The 18,332-nt window shown below is 44.6% G+C and overlaps 2 protein-coding genes across 2 annotated transcripts; both read left to right on the top strand.

Annotated features, from left to right (window-relative positions):
• Positions 1–335: 335 nt before the first annotated feature.
• Positions 336–1,337, top strand: LOC110722030. Its single transcript, XM_021901251.1, has one exon. The coding sequence runs from the start codon at positions 336–338 to the stop codon at positions 1,335–1,337; it is 1,002 nt and encodes a 333-aa protein (XP_021756943.1).
• A 6,910-nt stretch (positions 1,338–8,247) lies between these two features.
• On the top strand, positions 8,248–9,249 carry LOC110722028. Its single transcript, XM_021901250.1, has one exon. The coding sequence runs from the start codon at positions 8,248–8,250 to the stop codon at positions 9,247–9,249; it is 1,002 nt and encodes a 333-aa protein (XP_021756942.1).
• Positions 9,250–18,332: the final 9,083 nt, after the last annotated feature.

Genomic DNA, 18,332 nt, shown 5'->3' with positions numbered 1-18,332 from the left:
TAATGGACTTCCCGATGGATGGTCCAACAGTAGTCACAGCTCACCCCTCAGCAAACAGAGTGGAGATGCAAGTGAATTCGTTCCTGCCACCGCGACACAATCCTCTAGAGATGTTGGTGACAGTGGTGCTCCCAATTGTAACGGACGGACCTATGAGGGCGTTGAGAGACGCTTTCCTAGGTCTTCTGCCTAACATTCCTTTGAATGTTTATGATCGCTTCCCCCTATTTCCGATGTTTAATATGTCGATAAAGGTTATGGTGTGGAATATTCAGGGTGTTGGAAGTAAGTTAGCGGCGATTCGGGAATTAATTTGAATCAATGATCCGACTATTATGGCACTTGTGGAAACTCATATCAGCGGTGAACAAGCACAAAAAATTTGTGACAAGATTGGCTTCTCTGGTCAATCTAGAGTAGATGCTCAAGGTTTTGCGGGGGGTATTTGGCTTTTATGGAAAGAAGAAATAATTGAAGTGACTGTACTAGACAATCACTCTCAACATATTACTGTAGAAATAAAAAAAAGAGATGAGGATCCTTGGATTTTTTCGGCTATTTATGCTAGCCTAGATTCGACAAGCAGAAAAGAACTATGGAGAGAATTGGAGAATATTAGTAGAGCATTCACAAGACCTTGGATGTTGGCGGGAGACTTCAATGATACTATGAGTATGAGTGAGAGAATAGGAGTTGGAGGTTCGGAGATGGAAAGACGGTGTAAGGATTTTTCAGATTGGGTGAATGACAATCACCTCATCGACCTTGGAAGCTCAGGCCCTGTTCATACTTGGAGTCGTGGTCTGTTAGAAGCTACTTACAAAGCAGCTAGATTGGATAGGGCGTTGGTTAAGGAAGAGTTGCGCTTGAGATTCGATGAAGGTGTTGTGCGCAACTTAACTCGAATAACATCGGACCATTGCCCAATTTTAATTAATCTCAATGGCTTCACTCCTATTCCCAAGGCGTTGAAACCATTCCGATTTCAAGCTGCTTGGCTCAAGCATGAAACTTTCGAGGAATTTGTATGTGACAAATGGAATAATAGTGAGACTCTCATTCCTTTCTTAAAAACCTTTGCCGGGGAGTTAAGTACCTGGAACAAAGAGAAGTTTCACAATATTTTTCGCAAAAAATCTGAACAATTTGCTAGGCTTAAGGGAATTCAGCGTGCCATGGCTAGAGGTGCTCCTATCCATTTGCTGATAGAAGCTGATTTGAAAAAAAAAATGAATGATGTGCTAGAGCAAGAGGAACTCTTATGGTTCCAAAAGTTGAGAACAGAAGCTATTTGCGATGGAGATCGTAATACCCTTACTTTCACTTATCCACCATAATTAGAAGGAGAAGAAATCGAATCGAGACTTTTCAGGATAGTGAGGGTAATTGGATTAGTGACCCGGCTGAAGTGAAGAATCTAGTTATGAATTACTGGAAAGATTTATTCTCGGAAGAAGTTACTTTAGGTGATAACAAAGGCAATAACTCAGATCTTCTACTTGATTATTTCCCACAAATCGAAAAGTCGGACTGGGAAATCTTGACCAGACCCTTTGCCAGTTGCGAGATTCAAGCAGCGTTGATGCATATGGATCCCTATAAAGCGCCGGGGCCAGACGACTTCCAACCAATTTTTTACCAAAGATTTTGGGAAAAAGTGCAGTCGAGTGTTAATAAAGCCATTATGGATATTTTGGAGGGGCGCAATTTTCCAGCAAGTCTCAATGAAGCTTTCCTAGTGCTTATACCGAAGGTCGAAATCCCTCAAAAAGCTAAGCAATTTCGACCAATTGGACTCTGTAATATCATTTACAAAGTGGTGACTAAAGTTCTTGTCAATCGATTGAAGCCCCTACTTCCTCAATTGATCTCTCCGACTCATTGTAGCTTTGTTCCAAACAGACAAATTACTGATAACATTGTCATAGTCCAAGAGATGCTACACACTATGCGAAGAAAGAAAAGGAAAAGAGGGTACATGGCAGTTAAGATAGACTTTGAAAAGGCCTATGATCGTCTTCGTTGGTCTTTTATCAGAGAATCCCTGCTGGAACTTAGGTTGCCTCAACAAATCATTGATCTTATCATGTTGTGCATTACTTCGACAAATTTGAGCATTTTGTGGAATGGTGAACCGACTGATTTCTTCTCCCCTTCAAGAGGGATCTGTCAAGGTGACCCTTTATCTCCATATCTTTATGTCATCTGTATGGAGAGACTGTGCATCTTATAGATCGAGAATGTAGATTGGGAAGTTGGATTCCAGCTAGAGCTAGTATAGGAGGCCCCCCTATTTCAAACCTGGCTTTCGTAGATGACTTGATCTTATTTTGTGAAGCTAGCCTAGACCAAGCAAGATGTATGAAAAAATGTTTGGACACCTTCTGTGAGGCATCTGGTAGTAAGATTAGTCTTGAAAAAAGTCGAGTGTATTTTTCCAACAATACTAGCTTTGATGTGTGAGAGTCAGTATGTGCGGAGTTGGGGATGGAAAACACGGATGACTTTGGAAAATAATTAGGCGTTCCAACCATTAATGGCCGAGTAACAAAGGAAAATTACCATTTTTTGGTAGATAAAATTAATGCCAAACTTGCTGGGTGGAAGTCGAAAGTGCTTTCGATGGCTGGTCGATTAACTCTAGCGCAATCATCATTGTCTACTACTCCATACTATGCTATGCAAACAACTCGAGTGACTAGAGGAATTTGTGATAAAATTGATAGCAAGATACGTGGTTTCTTGTGGGGTAGCACTGAGACAAAGAAAAAAATGCACTTGGTATCTTGGGACACGGTGGCTACTCCTAAGAATGAGGGAGGTCTTGGTTTACGTTTGATGAGACAAGTGAATGCTGCCTTTTTGTCTAAACTTGGGTGGAGAGTCTTAGTTGAACCAAATTCTCTCTGGGCTCGTGTAACCAGGCACAAATACTGCAAGGGTAGGTGCGATGTTGAGATGTTTAAACACAAAGTCGATTCTTCCAATGTGTGGAGAGGGATGGTGGATAATATTGATGTTTTGCGAAAGGGGATCGATATAGCCGTAGGGAATTGAAAATCCACTCCCTTTTGGTATCAACGATGGGCTACTAAGATCCCTCTGATAGAGTCGGTGATAGCTACCCCTCCAAGCTCAATCCTTGAATGTAAAGTGGAGGAGATGTGGGATCCTGCCATTGGATGGAAATTTGAACGCTGTGCTGAGTATCTTCCAGCCAATATCCTCCAAGAAATTAGCTCACACGAGTTAATTGATGATGATGAGGCGCCTAATGGAGGTTTCTCATTGAAGTCAGCTCTTAATATCATTCGTACTTATGGTGTCAAGCCCCAAGATACTACTAGGTGGAATGATATTTGGAAACTGAAATCTCCTCAAAGAATTCGGTTATTCATGTGGCTTGCGTTTAAGGATAAACTCATGACAAATGCCAATCGATTTCTTCGACACCTTACTACAGACCCTCGGTGCTACTTGTGTGGATATGTTGAGGAAAATACAAATCACATTCTGAGAGAATGTCCAGCAGCTAGAGTAGTATGGCGTAAAATGGGAAGCACTTATGATGGTGAGTGGAATAATCTGAATTTTCAGAATTAGATTATGCACAATCTAAGTCCAAACAAAGTGGACGATGGTAATGACTGGAACATAACCTTCGCTACTACTTGTTGATGGATTTGGCGATGGAGGAACGAAAGATCTTTTGAAAGAGACGCGGTGATTCCCCTAGATCAATGTAGCTTCATAATGGCTAGAGTTGGAGATATTCATAGAGCATTTGAGAAAGATTTACTAGGCTCCAACTTGAAGAAACGTAAGAGGACAGAAGTCTTGCTTCGATGGATTGCCCCTCGAGAAGATTGGGTGCGATTGAATACAGATGTGGCTTCTCGGGGAAACCCAGGCCCAGCAGAGGCAGGGGGTATAATTAGGGGACATCGAGGTGAGCTTTTTGAATGCTTTGCTGCTAATTGTGGTATTTGTTCAAACACTAAAGCTGAGCTAATTGCGGTCATGAGGGGCCTTGTTTTAGCTTGGAATAGAGGACATCGAAAGATCCAAGTTACGGTGGACTCGGAGGTTATTGTTCGTATGTTGGTGGATCCTATCCCCGCCAACTCTCCTTATATTCATTTGTTACGTAAATGTAAGACCTTGATTGCTAAAAGAGATTGGGAGCTTCCAATTAGTCACTGCTACAGAAAAGCTAATCGAGCTACTGATTGGTTAGCTAATTACGGAGTAACGGCTACAGAAAAAATAGTCATCTTTGAGGCGGTCCCGGAGGATCTTCGAACCGTTTTATTGGAGGACTTGAGGGGAGTCACAAGGGCTAGGATGGTTCCAACCGAAGCTACTTGAAGTGCAATAAAGGCTGCTTTGTGATGCTGGTCTTAGCGGCCTAGTTCCCTTTATTTTTTTGTTTCTCTTTTACTCTGTTTCTTCTGTTTTCTGTTTCTTAGTTTCGTTCTGTTCTTTTTCTTTGTAGTTCTTGTTCTAAGGTTTTCCTTTCTCTTTTGGGGCTTGCCCCTCATATGCACCAAAAAAAAAAAAAAAAAAAAAAAAAAAAAAAAACAACAATCAATATAGCCAACATTATAAACCTGAATTTATATATGCATTTTATAATGTACCGAGTAAAAAAAATTGTTTAATTTAAATTTCATCCGTTTTTAATTTTATCTCCGGTAGTTTCATATTATTACATTTTGATAGGAAAAAAAATTGACCAAATATCATTAAAAAAAAGTTTAATATTCCTATCCATTGGGTTTCATTCATATTCATGATTTTGAAAAACTTATTTGGTTAACAAAAGGAAAATGATACCTATTAGCTCGAGATTCCTAAAGGCTCGGCTTGGTTTGTTTGGCAACATATAAATACAAGTTACAACTAGACTTTAGTATTTAGTCCATTTAAAAAAATTAACCAAGGCTCAAATTGTGCCCATAGTCATCTATATATATATATATATATATATATATATATATATATATGAAAACCCAAGACAAGAATTATAAACATGCCACGTGTCATCATTTTTGCCACGTGTCGTCATGAATTGATAAATGATGTAGGGTCATGTGATTCATGTCATATTAAAACTAATCATCAATTTTCCCTCACAAAAAAAAAATCAATGTTCATAAACGCTAATTTTTTAATCCTCATTCTTTCGTTTGCTCATCTACACTTTGAAGAAATTTATAATGGTAGATAAAACTTCATTTAACAAATAAATTAAACTAATATAAAGTATAAAAGTTAGGTTACTGCATATTTCATAATGAATTTTGTTAATGTTCAATAAAACTTATAAAAAAATGATTTTTTTTTAAATATTATAAAACCATCAATAGATTTCCCTTTAATCTATTAAAGGTTTTTTTTAAAACAATTTACTATAGTTTCTTATATATATAAAAAAAATAACCCGGGGCATTGCCCGGGCCTCAAAAGTTGTATCTAAAACAATAAAAGTTTTCTTTTATACCTCTCATATTCTATCACTTGCTCCTAACTTTCAATGTAGGACTACTTTTTTCTCTTCTTCTTCTTTTTTAGTTATTCAATTTAAATAACAAAAATCATCAATGAAAGCTCCAACATTTAACGAGAACACTAAAGTTTTGAAGATTAATATTTGTTGTCCCAACATGTTAAAAATGAAGAAAAGTTTACGTTAAAAATTAATTAATTAAAAATATTTTTGAAAAAACTCTCGAGCTTGCTCACGATGCGAGCTTACAAGCCGATCTAATGATAACTCGCTCAACGAGTCGTTAAGATCTTGAGTCAAATCCGAGCTCTAGTCGAGCTCACTCTAGCCGAGCTTATGCCGAGCATTGAGCCGATCGAGTCTTGAGCAATTTATGAACATATTTGGCTCATTAGGGCATGTTCACATTTACTTGATTTCAGTTCAGCCCAATTAGTTTAATTCAACTCCAATCAGTTTAGTTCAATTCAGTTCAGCTCTTAATTTCCTTCTCTCATAAAATATTCATTTCAGCTCCAATAAGTTCAATTAAGTTCAGCTTAGTTCAGTAAAAGTAAACATGCCCTTAGTAAAATATAAAGGTAAAAATACCTCGTATACGTGGACCAATCCCATAGTGACACGTGGCCCAGTTATAGGGTGACACGTGTCACCATGGGAGGATGCCACGCAATTCAGAGCCCTTAAGGTCTCAGGCCAATCTCGTAGCGACACGTGGCCCAGTCAGAGGGTGACACGTGTCGTCAAGAGAAGATGCCATGTGTTTAGGGCATGTGTTCCCTCTTTAATCAGCACACCAAAATGCCCTAACAATGTCAGGGCCCAAATCCCGAGAGATACCAATGAAAGCCGTAAAACGGCGCCCCCAGGGCAACACGTGGCATTCACTGATTGCGCAGCCAATCACGCCACGCCAATCTAGGGTACAAACCCTAAAAAGGGGCACGAGCCCCACCCCTATAAATACCCCAATCATTTATGATGGGGGGGATTCTTTCAAGATATTGATATACACAACATAGCATTAAAAAGCTCCAACTTCTCTCTACATTTTCTCTCTCTAGCCTTTTCCGTTTTGATCACTAACTTGATCGTCGGAGGAGAATATTCCGTTTACCGGAATATTCGTTATTTTGCAGGTGGGACCGTCTCGTTGCCAGGAGAGCGTTACCAGTATCCGAGGAAATCCAAAAATCACCCGAAACATTTGGCGCCGTCTGTGGGGATACTCGTACGCTATGGTGATAGACGGTCAGACACCTAATCCAGGAGAGGATGGACATGTAGAGGATTTAATTCCTACAATCCGTACTAGCGATCCTCTGATAGCCACATTTCAAGAAGCTGATGACCCTCCTGTTACCGCAGCCTCTCTTAAGGCCGCGCTTAACAAACTCAGAAAAGAGATTGAAAACAATGGATCCTCTACCTCTAGGCAACCGCCCAGGAGAGAGGAGTAAAGGGCTCCAAAGAAGACGCACAGCAAAGCGGTCCATGCAACGGACGCTGGAAACACTCCTTTTCGAAGGCCGACTAGAAGGTTCCCGAGAGTGCCACGGACTAATTTCTCTGACTTGCTGGCGAAAACGCAGTCGGCTGGGGGGAGGGGTAGACAGCCTCAAAGAGAGGAGCCTGAGCCGTCCAGACGATAGAAGGACGCAAGAGATTACCTTCGGCATAAGCAGCGGGAGCGCGCCGCCTACTCAGACACGGCCTCAACCCCAACTATGCCGGATGATTTCTCACATCATTCTCTTTCCCAACATACCAACACGGCCACCACCAGCGGAAGTCAGGCGGTCCGCACCCCAACTCCTATTCCAGTCTTTCATGCTCCAACTCCTATTATAGCCCAATCACTGCAATATCAGCCTCCTCAGGGGTTCAATGGCTTGATTCAGCCAAACCCCCAGGCATACGGACAATATGGGCCATACAAACAAGTTTACGGACAGGCTCCCTATCTGGCTGGACCGTCCGTGCAACCGCAACCCATCGATTGGCAGATGCACCTACTTACCCTGGGAGATAAGCTGCCCCCGTTTTCGCAAGATATCTTAAATGCCTCTCAGCCACCAAAGGTGAAGAGTGTACTTGTGGGAGCCTATGATGGCACGGGCAACCCAGAAGAACACATCACCTCGTACAGGAATCTGATGTACTTGCAAAGCGTAGATGACGCTACTTGGTGCAAATGTTTCCCGCAGGATTGGTTCAACAGTTTGTCGGGCGGATGTATAAATTGTTTTACTACTCTTAGTTTGTTGTTCGTGGGAAATTTTTCATACAACATACCGCCTCGAAAGACTAGCCTCAACTTGGCGACAATCGTCCAAGGAAAAAATGAGGGCTTACGCTCGTACGTCCAACGATTTAATCAAGAAAAAGCCCAAATTCATAATCTGCCGGACGAAATGGCTTACTCTGAATTTCTCCGAGGATTAAGGCACAATGGTTTTAAATTTGACTTGGTAAGGAAAAAGATTCGGACATACGCAGGTGTTCTGTGGGAAGCCGAAGCTTACATTAAGGCGACGGACTTTTGTTCGCTCACAAAAATGGAAGCGTCGGCCAAGGGGGCTGAGAAAAAACCTTCTCAGCAAGACTCCGCCGGCCAAAAGAAAGAAGGAAAAAAGAGAAAAAAAGTCTGGGTGGCTGATGCCCAGCCACAGAAGTCCAAGAAGGTCAAGGCGTACGAGCCTCAGTTTGAATTCAATAAGGATTGCTATTCTATCCTGATGGAAATCAAGGATAAGTTTGAATTTGAGAAGCCACAGCCGCTGAGAGGCCCGACTCAGTATAGGAACAAGAACAAGTATTGTCATTACCACAAGGATGTGGGACATGACACGAACGATTGCATCAATTTGAAGAGACTGCTGGACAAGCTAGCTGAGAAGGGCATGCTAAATTCGTGTGTGATGAAGTCCAAATTCACTTACACACGGATAAACAACACGTCCGAGCAAAGACAGAAGAACGATAAGAACAAAGATAAGGAAGATGACGGCAACATCACTGATTCAGGTTTTGTGGCTGTGATATCAGGAGGATTTGCCTCAGGTGGCCCCACTATGAGAGGGATCAAGCAGGACACCCGCAACCTAGGTAAGGTGATGCAAATGGACTCAGTGAAGGCCGAACCTTTCCCCGAAGTAATCATCAGTGAAGCCGATCGGGGGGAGGTCAAAGCCTTGCACAATGATCCCATGGTATTCATTATGAAGATAGCCAACTTGAAGGTCGGACGAATATTGATTGACACGGGTAGCGCGGCTGATATCATCAGCCTGGCCGCCTTGAAGAATCTAAGCTTCCCAGAGGATGCTCTCCAGGACATCACTCACCCGTTGGTTGGATTTGGGGGGAATGTCATTCACCCAGTGGGGCGAATAGACTTACCTGTCCGATTTGGGCAAAAAGGGGAAGGAAGAGATATGGTTGTCCGCTTCTTGGTTGTGAAAGAACTGACTGGATATAATGTCATACTCGGTCGTCCTACACTTAATGCAGAAAAAGCAGTCATTGTGCCTCACCTAATGCTGCTAAAGTTTGAGAGGACGGACGGGAAAATAGGCACAATCCAAGGAAGTCAGAAGATGGCAAAAGAATGTAATCAGTTGGCAGTTAAGCCTACAACGCGCGGACCAAAATCGTCCGAGCCAAAAGAAGAAGGAACCTCACTCCCAACACAGCAGGTCGGCCAGAAGCGTAAGGCAGCCAAGATAGAGCAAGCATAGCAATTAATGACTGTCGGTCGGCCAGAGGACTTACGACCTCGGCCGGCCGGCAGCCACCAAGATATAGTGCTTGACCCCGATCAACCAGGTCGGACGGTTAGTGTGGGCACTATAGCTTTGGGTGTGCTTGGGGATGAGTTAATTCAATTATTGAGAGAGTTCAAGGATATATTTGCATTTGATGCCGGCGAGATGCCAGGTATAAGCCCTGACCTGGCCGTGCATAAATTGGATGTAAACCCGGCCGTTAAACCTGTCCACCAGAAGAAAAGGAATCATTGAGAAGAGAGGAATCAGGCGGCCGCAGCAGAAGTTAAAAAGCTTTTGGACTCCGGTTTCATTCGGCAAAGTTATTACCCAGAATGGGTGGCTAATGTGGTCCTTGTGAAGAAGCCGAATGGAACTTGGAGAATGTGTGTGGATTACACCGATCTAAACAAGGCATGCCCTAAGGATAGCTTTCCCCTACCCCAAAATCAACCGCCTGGTTGATTCGATGGTTGGGCATGCCCTGATGAGTTTTATGGACGCATACTCCGGATTCCATCAAATTCCATTATGGGAAGAAGACCACGAGAAAACAGCATTCGTGACTGAGCAGGGGTTGTATTGTTACAAAGTTATGTCATTCGGCCTTAAGAATGCCCCAGCTACCTTTCAACGACTTGTTAATACAGTCTATAGAGATCAGCTCGGCCGGAATATGGAGGCGTACATTGATGACATGATTGTCAAGTCAAAAGAGCCGGCCGACCATTTGAAGGATCTACGAGAAACTTTTACCGAACTCAGGCGGCATAAGATGATGTTAAATCCAAAGAAATGTGTCTTTGGTGTTGAGTCCGGTAAATTTCTCGGATTTTTAATTGATCAGCGTGGAATTGAGGCCAACCCTGAAAAAATCAAAGCCGTCATGGACATGAAGTCACCAAGGACAATAAAAGAAGTCCAAAGATTGACCGGCTGTTTGGCCGCACTTAGTAGATTTCTGTCAAGATCAGGGGATAAGTGCCGCTATTTCTTTCAAACCATAAAGAAGAAAGCTATGTTTGAGTGGACATAGGAGGCCGAGGAAGTCTTCGTACAGCTAAAAGGCCATCTACATACATTGCCTCGGCTTGTCAGTCCAGTTAAGAGCAAGAAGCTATTCATCTATCTTGCCATCTTTGAACACTCCTTAAGTGTCGTCCTACTTGCTGAACGGGACGGCCGCCAGATCCTTGTCTACTTTATTAGCCACGTGCTACATAACGCTGAGCTAAGGTATCCCCCCATTGAAATATTTGGCTTGGCATTATACATGGCATCGAAAAAGCTGCGGCCATACTTCTTGGCACATTCAATTGTGGTCTACACAGACCAACCTTTGAAGAAGCCATTTACAACTCTAGAGGCAAGCGGTCGTATGCTTAAATGGGCCTTGGAAATGAGAGGCTTAGATATTACATTTGAGCCAAGAAAAGCAATCAAGGGGCAAGCCTTTGCTGATTTTTTAGCTGAAATGACTCAGCCAGATCTTCAGACGGCCGGAGATCAAATCTGGAAAGTGTTTGTGGATGGTAGCGCGACAGCTACTGGATGCGGTGCAGGTGTTATATGCCAGTCTCCTAAGGGAGATAAGTTTGAGTACGCCCTGAGATTTTAGTTTCAAGCCTCTAATAACGAGGCCGAGTACAAAGCCCTCTTGGCCGGCCTAAGAATGTGTAAGGCGGCAGGAGCGAAAAAAATTGATGTATGCTCGGACTCCCTACTTGTAGTCGGCCAGGTGCATGGAGACTTCGAGGCGAGGGAGCCGACCATGATAAAATACTTGAAGATTGTAAAAGAGGAGGCTAAGAGCCTAGATCATTTTACTCTACAGAAGGTCCCTCGTTCGTCCAATCATCAAGCGGACGCCCTCTCTAAGCTAGCATCCTCAGCATCATGTGATACTCCCAGGTCAGTGTTTTGGGAAGTAAAGAAAAGAGGAGTATTGACGTTGAACCAGTACATGCCATTGATAGAAGCTCCACTTGGATGGACGGGATCATATCTTACCTAAAGGACGGATTACTCCCGGCCGATCCTAAAGAGAGCTGGCTGATGAAAAAGAGAGCGGCCTTATTTGAAATTAAGCAAGGAGAGTTTTTCAAAAAGGCATTTGTAAAGTCGTACCTGAAATGCATCACTCCTGAGAAAGGGCATGATGTCTTGGATGATCTTCACCAGGGGCAGTGCGGTTCTCACATTGGAGGACGAGCTTTGGCTGAAAAGGCTGCCCGCCTGGGTTACTACTGGTCGAGCTTAAATTCGGATGCAATGGAAATGGTAAAGAAGTGTGACAAGCGCCAGAGGTTCGCAACATTAATTCACCGACCCGCCAACAGTCTTTCGGCCATCAGTAGTCCACTCCCCTTTGCCAAATGGGGGATGGACATTTTAGGACCATACACACCAGCGTCCGGCCAAAGGCGGTATGTGTTTGTAGCAGTAGATTACTTCACAAAATGGGTAGAGGCCGAGGCCGTCCAGGGCATCAAATGGACGGATGTTTCCGCCTTCATATGGAAGAGTATCATTACACACTTTGGCGTTCCTCAGTTTATGGTGTTTGACAACGGACCTGATAACTTGTTATTTGATACGATTTTAGAGTGATTTCGAACCTTGTTTACTTGGTATATTGGCATTTTGGTTCACTTTTACTGTATTTTTGTTCAACTTTTGTGTATCCCTTGCTTCACGGGTTGTTAGTATTTTTGTTGGGTTTTTAGGTTCAAAGGCGACCATTTGAGGCATTTGGATGATAAACCGAGGTTAGAAGCCGAAACAATGGAGCAAAACCAAAGAAAAGTGAAGATAAAGGCCTTAGAGAGTCTGCACGGATGTGCAAAGTATGGCACACCCGTGCAGAAGAGTTCCAGCACGACCAGAAGCTACTGCCTACTGCTTTCAAGGCCTGCACGTCCGTGCAGAACTCAGCATGCCCGTGCAGGTTATTCAACACGTCCATGCATGATCCTGCACGTCCGTGCAGGTTGCTCAGCCAAAACAGTACCTTCTGCCTCCCAGGTGCACGCCCGTGCCAATATCGGCACGTCAATGCAGGATACCCTGACTAAAACAGTACCTTCTGCCTCCCAGGTGCACGCCCGTGCCAATCTCAGCACGTCCGTGCAGGTATAGCAGCACGTCCGTGCCAACCTCAGCACGCCCGTGCTGACCTGTAGCCGTGCCCGACTCTTGTTTTCTCCGTCCTTTTTATTTGGGGGTCTTTATAAATAACCTTGGAAGCTCATTTGTACGGAATCCATGTTTTTAGTGCCTCTTCTTAGTTTGCAATTGTAGAAACACAAATATTCTCAAATCATTAGCTAGATTATAATTATTAGCTTGGAAATTTGATTCTCAATCATTGTAGAGGACAAGTTCCACCATTGATATTCAAGTTGAAGCTTCTAGTAACATTTTCTCACTCTTCTCTTCCATTTTAATTGCTTTGATTGTTAATCATCTTGCTTAATTCTTGTATGCTTAGATTGTTATTTAGCTTAATTTTTGGTTAACTCTTGTTCATGAGTTACTTGAAATCCTTAATTGCTTTAATCTCCATGGATTGTGAGTAGTCTAATTTTCTAGGGTTTGGGTAAAACCCTCAATGTAGTCACTAATTACTTGTTGCATGTGTTAATTTGGTAATTGTTCGGTGTTAATTAGTTGAGCTTAAGTGGTTTAATTGCTTAGTTCTTGTATATGGCCATTGCTAGAACTATTATCTAAGCTTTCTCAACGAAGGATCGACAGATGAACTTGAGTTAGCTCCCTTATGCTTAATTGACTTGAAATACCATGAGAATAGGAATTTCCAGTCAAGGGAATGTTTTTGTCATCGTGATTATGCTTTAATACTAGTTTTATGCTTTTTAACCACGAGAGTAGGTTGTATTCATAATTCGAGTAATCCCTCTAGCTTGAGAGAGTAGTTGGGTGCTTTAGATGACTTCCCCTATATTATCCCCTTTATTTACCGTTGTTTGCTACTTGCTAATTGTGATTTGTGACGAAATTGAGTGGTATATCCCAAGCCCTAGAACTCTCTAAATATTGTTAATCTCCCCCTAGCTTTAGTTGACTTGAACTAGCACTTGTTACATAAAACCAAACCAATTTCGACTTCATTTAGCTTATTTATGCGGTAGTATTTCGGTGGTTGATTCAACGCCTCTCTTGGGTTCGACCCTTTCTCACCCTTTCTATTAGCTAGTGAGACTAAGATAGGACTTTATCTTTGGTAGGCTCGACGACGGCCTATCAAGACCACAGTTCGAAACGCCTCAACTAAAAGAATGGTTGGAAGACCAAGGCATAGCTCACTGCTTTGCTTCAGTCGGCCGACCGCAAGCAAATGGTCAGGTAGAGGCATACAACAAATTGATCTCCAATGGAATTAAGCGCAAGCTTGAAAGAGCAGGCGGCTTATGGGCTGATGAGTTAGTCAATGTGTTGTGGTCCATACGAACCACGGCCAAGAGTTCCACAGGAGAAACTCCCTTCATCTTAGTCTATGGTGCCGAGGCGGCCCTTCCAATTGAAATGTATGAGCCCACCCTTAGGGTGATGCTATATGATGAAGCAGCCAATTAGGAAGCCATGAAGACCGCCCTAGATTTCCTTCCTGAAGCTAGGGGCAACGCGGCACTTAGACACGAAATCTATCATCTACGGATGACAAGGGCGTACAATCGCCGAGTGTCAAAGTGGCCGATAAACTTGGGAGATCTGGTCCTAAGGAAGATGGAGGTTGTGGGACGAGAAAATGAGGATGGGAAGCTGACCCCAAATTGGGAGGGGCGGTATCGAGTCAGGGAAGAGGTCCGAGATGGGACTTACCGTCTTGAAGCCATGAACGGCCGACCCATTCCGCGTACATGGAACACTGACAATCTGAAGAGATATTATGTTTAAGTACTTAGCCAAAAGCTGTGTATACAGCTAGGTCTGTTGACCGAGCAATGTAAGTCGTACGGCCACAACAATGTAATTTTGACAAATTAATGAAAAGTCAAACATTGTTATAATTATTTTTCCATTTAGTTTATGCTTATTTGCACAGTCATAACTTATACGGATAGGCCGCGTGAAATTTGCGAGTAGGTTGCTTGAAACATAGCAACTCGGTCGCAGAACAAAAGTAAATTAATTAAAATAAGAACGTGCAACTTGATCCCGAGTCATATGAATACGTCCGCCCTTAATTAAGGCGGACGGAAAAGGTAAGGTACCCTGTGAAACCCATATAATGGGGCAAGGGCATACCTAGGCTTTCCAGCCCAGCCGAACATGAAAATTTTAAGTTGAGATCATACTTGGAATTTGCTGAGTGCGTCCGAGCGATAGTTTCAACGGACAAACTCACATAAAGCCAATTGAACGGCCAATTAATGTGTTGATTCGGCGTACCACCTAGTCCAAGGGCAATCATTATTATGATTTGATTAACTTGTTAGAAGTCATACCATCTAGGGTATAAACTCTATCAAGTCAATCAAACCACCCAAAATATGGACTAGGCGAACGCCGAATAAAGGGGCATACCCCACAATTGTACGTAGATACAAAAATACGCGTACATAAAATCGCTCAAACGTGAAAAAGTATGCGTACAAAAATGCAAAAACTTAAGTGTAAAATTTGCAAAGTATGAAGCAAAACCTGAAAGCTGAATTTATAAAAGACCACTCAAAGGGCGACAAAGTGCTTTACATAAAAATCGCTCAAAAAGGCGGCGGATACAGAGCAAAAATAAAATAATTAACAAAGGCAGAAAAAAGCTGAAATCACGGGGTGGCCGGAGTAGAAGTTGGCCTCTGGCCTGGGCCGGGCTCCTGAGCAGTGGCAAGGGACGTTTCATCAGCAGGCGCCTCCTTGCTCTCAGCCTCACCATCTTTGCTGGCCACCACTACTTCGTCTTCCTCCTCTTCTGAGGTAGTTGGCGTGACATCAAGCTCGGGTGAAGGTTGTTCGGCCTTCCTAGACTCTTCTTTGAGGCAGAAAAAGTTAAGACGCTTGGTGAAGCGTTCCTGATAAAAGGCCGCCTCTCCCCCGTCCACCATAAGCTCAAAAGCTTCAAAGAAGTGGCTCTTCAGCCTGTCTTCAACATTTTGCTCAATGCGGACTACCTCGTCCGCACTGGGGGCTCGAGGTTTTGCAATTGGAGAGTTAAGTCCTCAACGGACTTCTTTAAATTTCCACCTCGGCTCTCAGGGCGTCCGCCTCGTCCAAGGCTTCCTTCAAGTGTTTTCGGGCTAAGTCCACATCACTTTGAAGCTTCTCGGAGGCCTCGAACCCTTCCCTCCAGCGCTAGCCGTCCAGCAGGGCCTGATCCCTCTCCTGTCTCATGGCATCTCTGGCCATGGACTCTTGCTGAAGGGCCTCGCCCAGCTACACCAAATCTTCTGCCTGTCGCGCCGCCTTGTCGGACAGCGCGTTGATTTGGGTTTCGAAATACCGGCGCTGGACGGCGGCTTCCCTAGTAATGGCATCCTAGGTCTTCTGAATCTGGGCCCAGGCATGCTTCAGCCGCTCATTCTCCTTGTCCTTCCATTCTATGAAGGCATTCAGCCGCAGGAAGAGCTGCGTACAGGGTAAATGTGTTAGCAAAGTAAGAGTGAAAAATTTTACTAAGTGCATTTGAGGATAAAAGTTACCTCAGCGCTGCAATTGATCTTGGGGCCGAGGAAGCCCTCATGTATCCCCCGCAGCTTATCTCGCTGCTCAGCAGGGACGGCCCGGGCCATGGCTTCCCGCATGGCCTTCCTGTCCGCCCCAGTAAGGGACTGGCTGGGCAGCCTCATTTGTAGCTCCTCTAAAATGTCTGTGTGCGGACGCAAAGAGTTTAATTTAAGCTTAGTAAAAAAAAAGAAGAAGAAACGAAGTATAAAATCCGAAATCACTCGGACTGACCGTCAGAGAAGCTTGGAGGGGTAGGAAGGTTGAAAGTGAATGGAGGGGGCAGCGCAGGCTCGTCACCCTCTTCCCCTGTCCGGCCAGGCTGATCGTCGTCCGACTGACTGGCTTCAAGCCAATCAGATTCATTGACTCTTTGGACGGGCGGAGTTCAATTCTGGGCCCGGTCGATTTTGCCGGGGTCGACTTACCCCCATCATCCGATTTCTCGGACCTAACATGACCCGGCGTGGCAGCCAGATCTATGGACTTGGAGGCCCCGCTATCACTCAGTCGGGGTTGTTCTCCTTTGGACTGCTTAGAGGCAGTCCGCGACGTCGTCTTGGTCGCAGAAGTGGAAGTGGTCTTGCACGCGACCGTCTTCCTTTGTTTGGACGCCTTGCCGTCCTTGTCCATCTTGGACGCAGGGGACGACTGCTTCCGTTTGGACCTAGGGGTTGGAGTGGCCAGCTGTAGAGGCAAAGGTCAGCAAAAAGGGAGCAAGATAATATAATTGATAGGCCATGCCAAGTTAGGAAGAAGATCTCTTCCGTAATACATACACGGCCGAACGAAAGAAATCAAGATGGATATGCTTACTTCTTTAGATTGCTCGTACAGCTTCTGGAAAGCCTTGTACCGAGCCAAGTCAATCTCCGTCATGTTAACCTCCTCTTTCTGCTCTAGGTCAAGCATCTTGTACGCCTCAGTTGAAAGTGAAAAGGAAAAACTCAAATAATCTGTATATGTATATGCGTCCGTGCGCCCACCTTGGGGCAGGTTCTTGTACAGGCCATAGGCGGACATAAATGTGGGATCCCGCAACCAGCTGGATAAAGGGACCCAGTTACTTGGAACGCGCTCAGTTTTGTCGTTCCTTCTCACCCGCTTGACTTTGAAATATTCAAGCTGGTACTCCTGGCTGGGGTGGACGGGTGGCTTATCAGGCTTGAGGTCCCCGCGTCCAAGTTGAATGGGCTCAACATTGAACCGATTCATCCGCAAGTTAAGCTCAACATCTTTGGTATTGATGCGGTAGAATCGGTGCTTCCAGTCACGCCACTTAGAGACGCGGTCCACCACCATCATATAGTCTCTAGTGGTGCTCAAGATGAACCAGCCGTCCATATCCGCGTCTAGCTTAGTCAATGAGTGCATCTCACAGAAAACTGCAAATTCTGGCTTGAAGCCTTTTTGCAGATGCACATCACCAAGTACCCAAAAATGTTCAACCAGCTGTTTGGCATCAGCTGGAAGAGGGCTATGTCATACTCGTCCAAAATCGTGCGGACGAAAGGATGGAGGGGGAAGCGGAGTCCTATGTCTAAGGCCGCCCTGTAGACGCTAAATGATCTTTGGCGCGGCCTCTCTTCCTCCCAAGCGGCCAGAGCGCGAGATTTCCTTGGAGGTTGGATCTCGAATCCCTCCCCAAGGTTGAGAAATGCCTTGTAATCCTCGAATTTGTAGTTCAGGTAGCCCAAGGCTGTGCTACCCACCGTACAGGCGAACGGATCCTTGAAGTTGTCAACATTGGCAACATCCTCCTCGATCGCCTCTTTGCCTCCAGCGGCCGCCGCTTCGCCCTCGGCCGCATTTTCAACCTCATCCTCTTCTCGCTGAGCAATGCTCCCAAACTCGGAAGACAACACTCTGTCCAGATCGGCTGCCTCCGCTGAGCTGCGGCTCCTTTATCTTTGGCATCGACCGCCAGAATTCCCGTAGGCGGGGCTCTACGAGGGGGCAAGTCGGACGGATCATTAATTGAGACCCCTGTTCTTGGTTTGTCCGACCTGCTATACCGGAGAAAGAGTTCTGAGGGAGTTGGGACGGACGTATCAACGTCCGCCCGAGAAGAGGAAGGAGGCCCTTCACAGAATAGCAACTCGGCCCCATCCATGACCGAGTTGGCATAATGGGGGAACCTCAACTCCGGAGTTCGCCCGGACGTTCCCCCCATAGCAGAAGCACCTTGAGTTCTTTGGCGCTCCTCGAACGAGGAAGTTACTTCCACGGCCGAGCAATGAGTGCCCGTGGAAGCGGTCGTAGGAGTGGAAGAAGGGGTCTCTAATTTGGCATTATTTGGGTCATATGGAGGCCTAGGGTTCACCAGACTTCCGTCTGGATTTCTGGCCGCATAAAGATCATGCGTCTGCCTTGTC

The sequence above is a fragment of the Chenopodium quinoa genome, unplaced genomic scaffold (genome assembly GCF_001683475.1).
Source record: "Chenopodium quinoa cultivar QQ74 unplaced genomic scaffold, ASM168347v1, whole genome shotgun sequence".
In the NCBI taxonomy this organism is placed as follows: Eukaryota; Viridiplantae; Streptophyta; class Magnoliopsida; order Caryophyllales; family Amaranthaceae; genus Chenopodium; species Chenopodium quinoa.
Note: the sequence above shows the minus strand (reverse complement) of the source record. Positions and strands in the feature narration are given on the sequence as shown.

Coding starts and splice junctions, on each gene's coding strand:
- LOC110722030 (XM_021901251.1), top strand. CDS start 336: ATGGCACTTGTGGAAACTCATATCAGCGGTGAACAAGCACAAAAAATT.
- LOC110722028 (XM_021901250.1), top strand. CDS start 8,248: ATGGAAATCAAGGATAAGTTTGAATTTGAGAAGCCACAGCCGCTGAGA.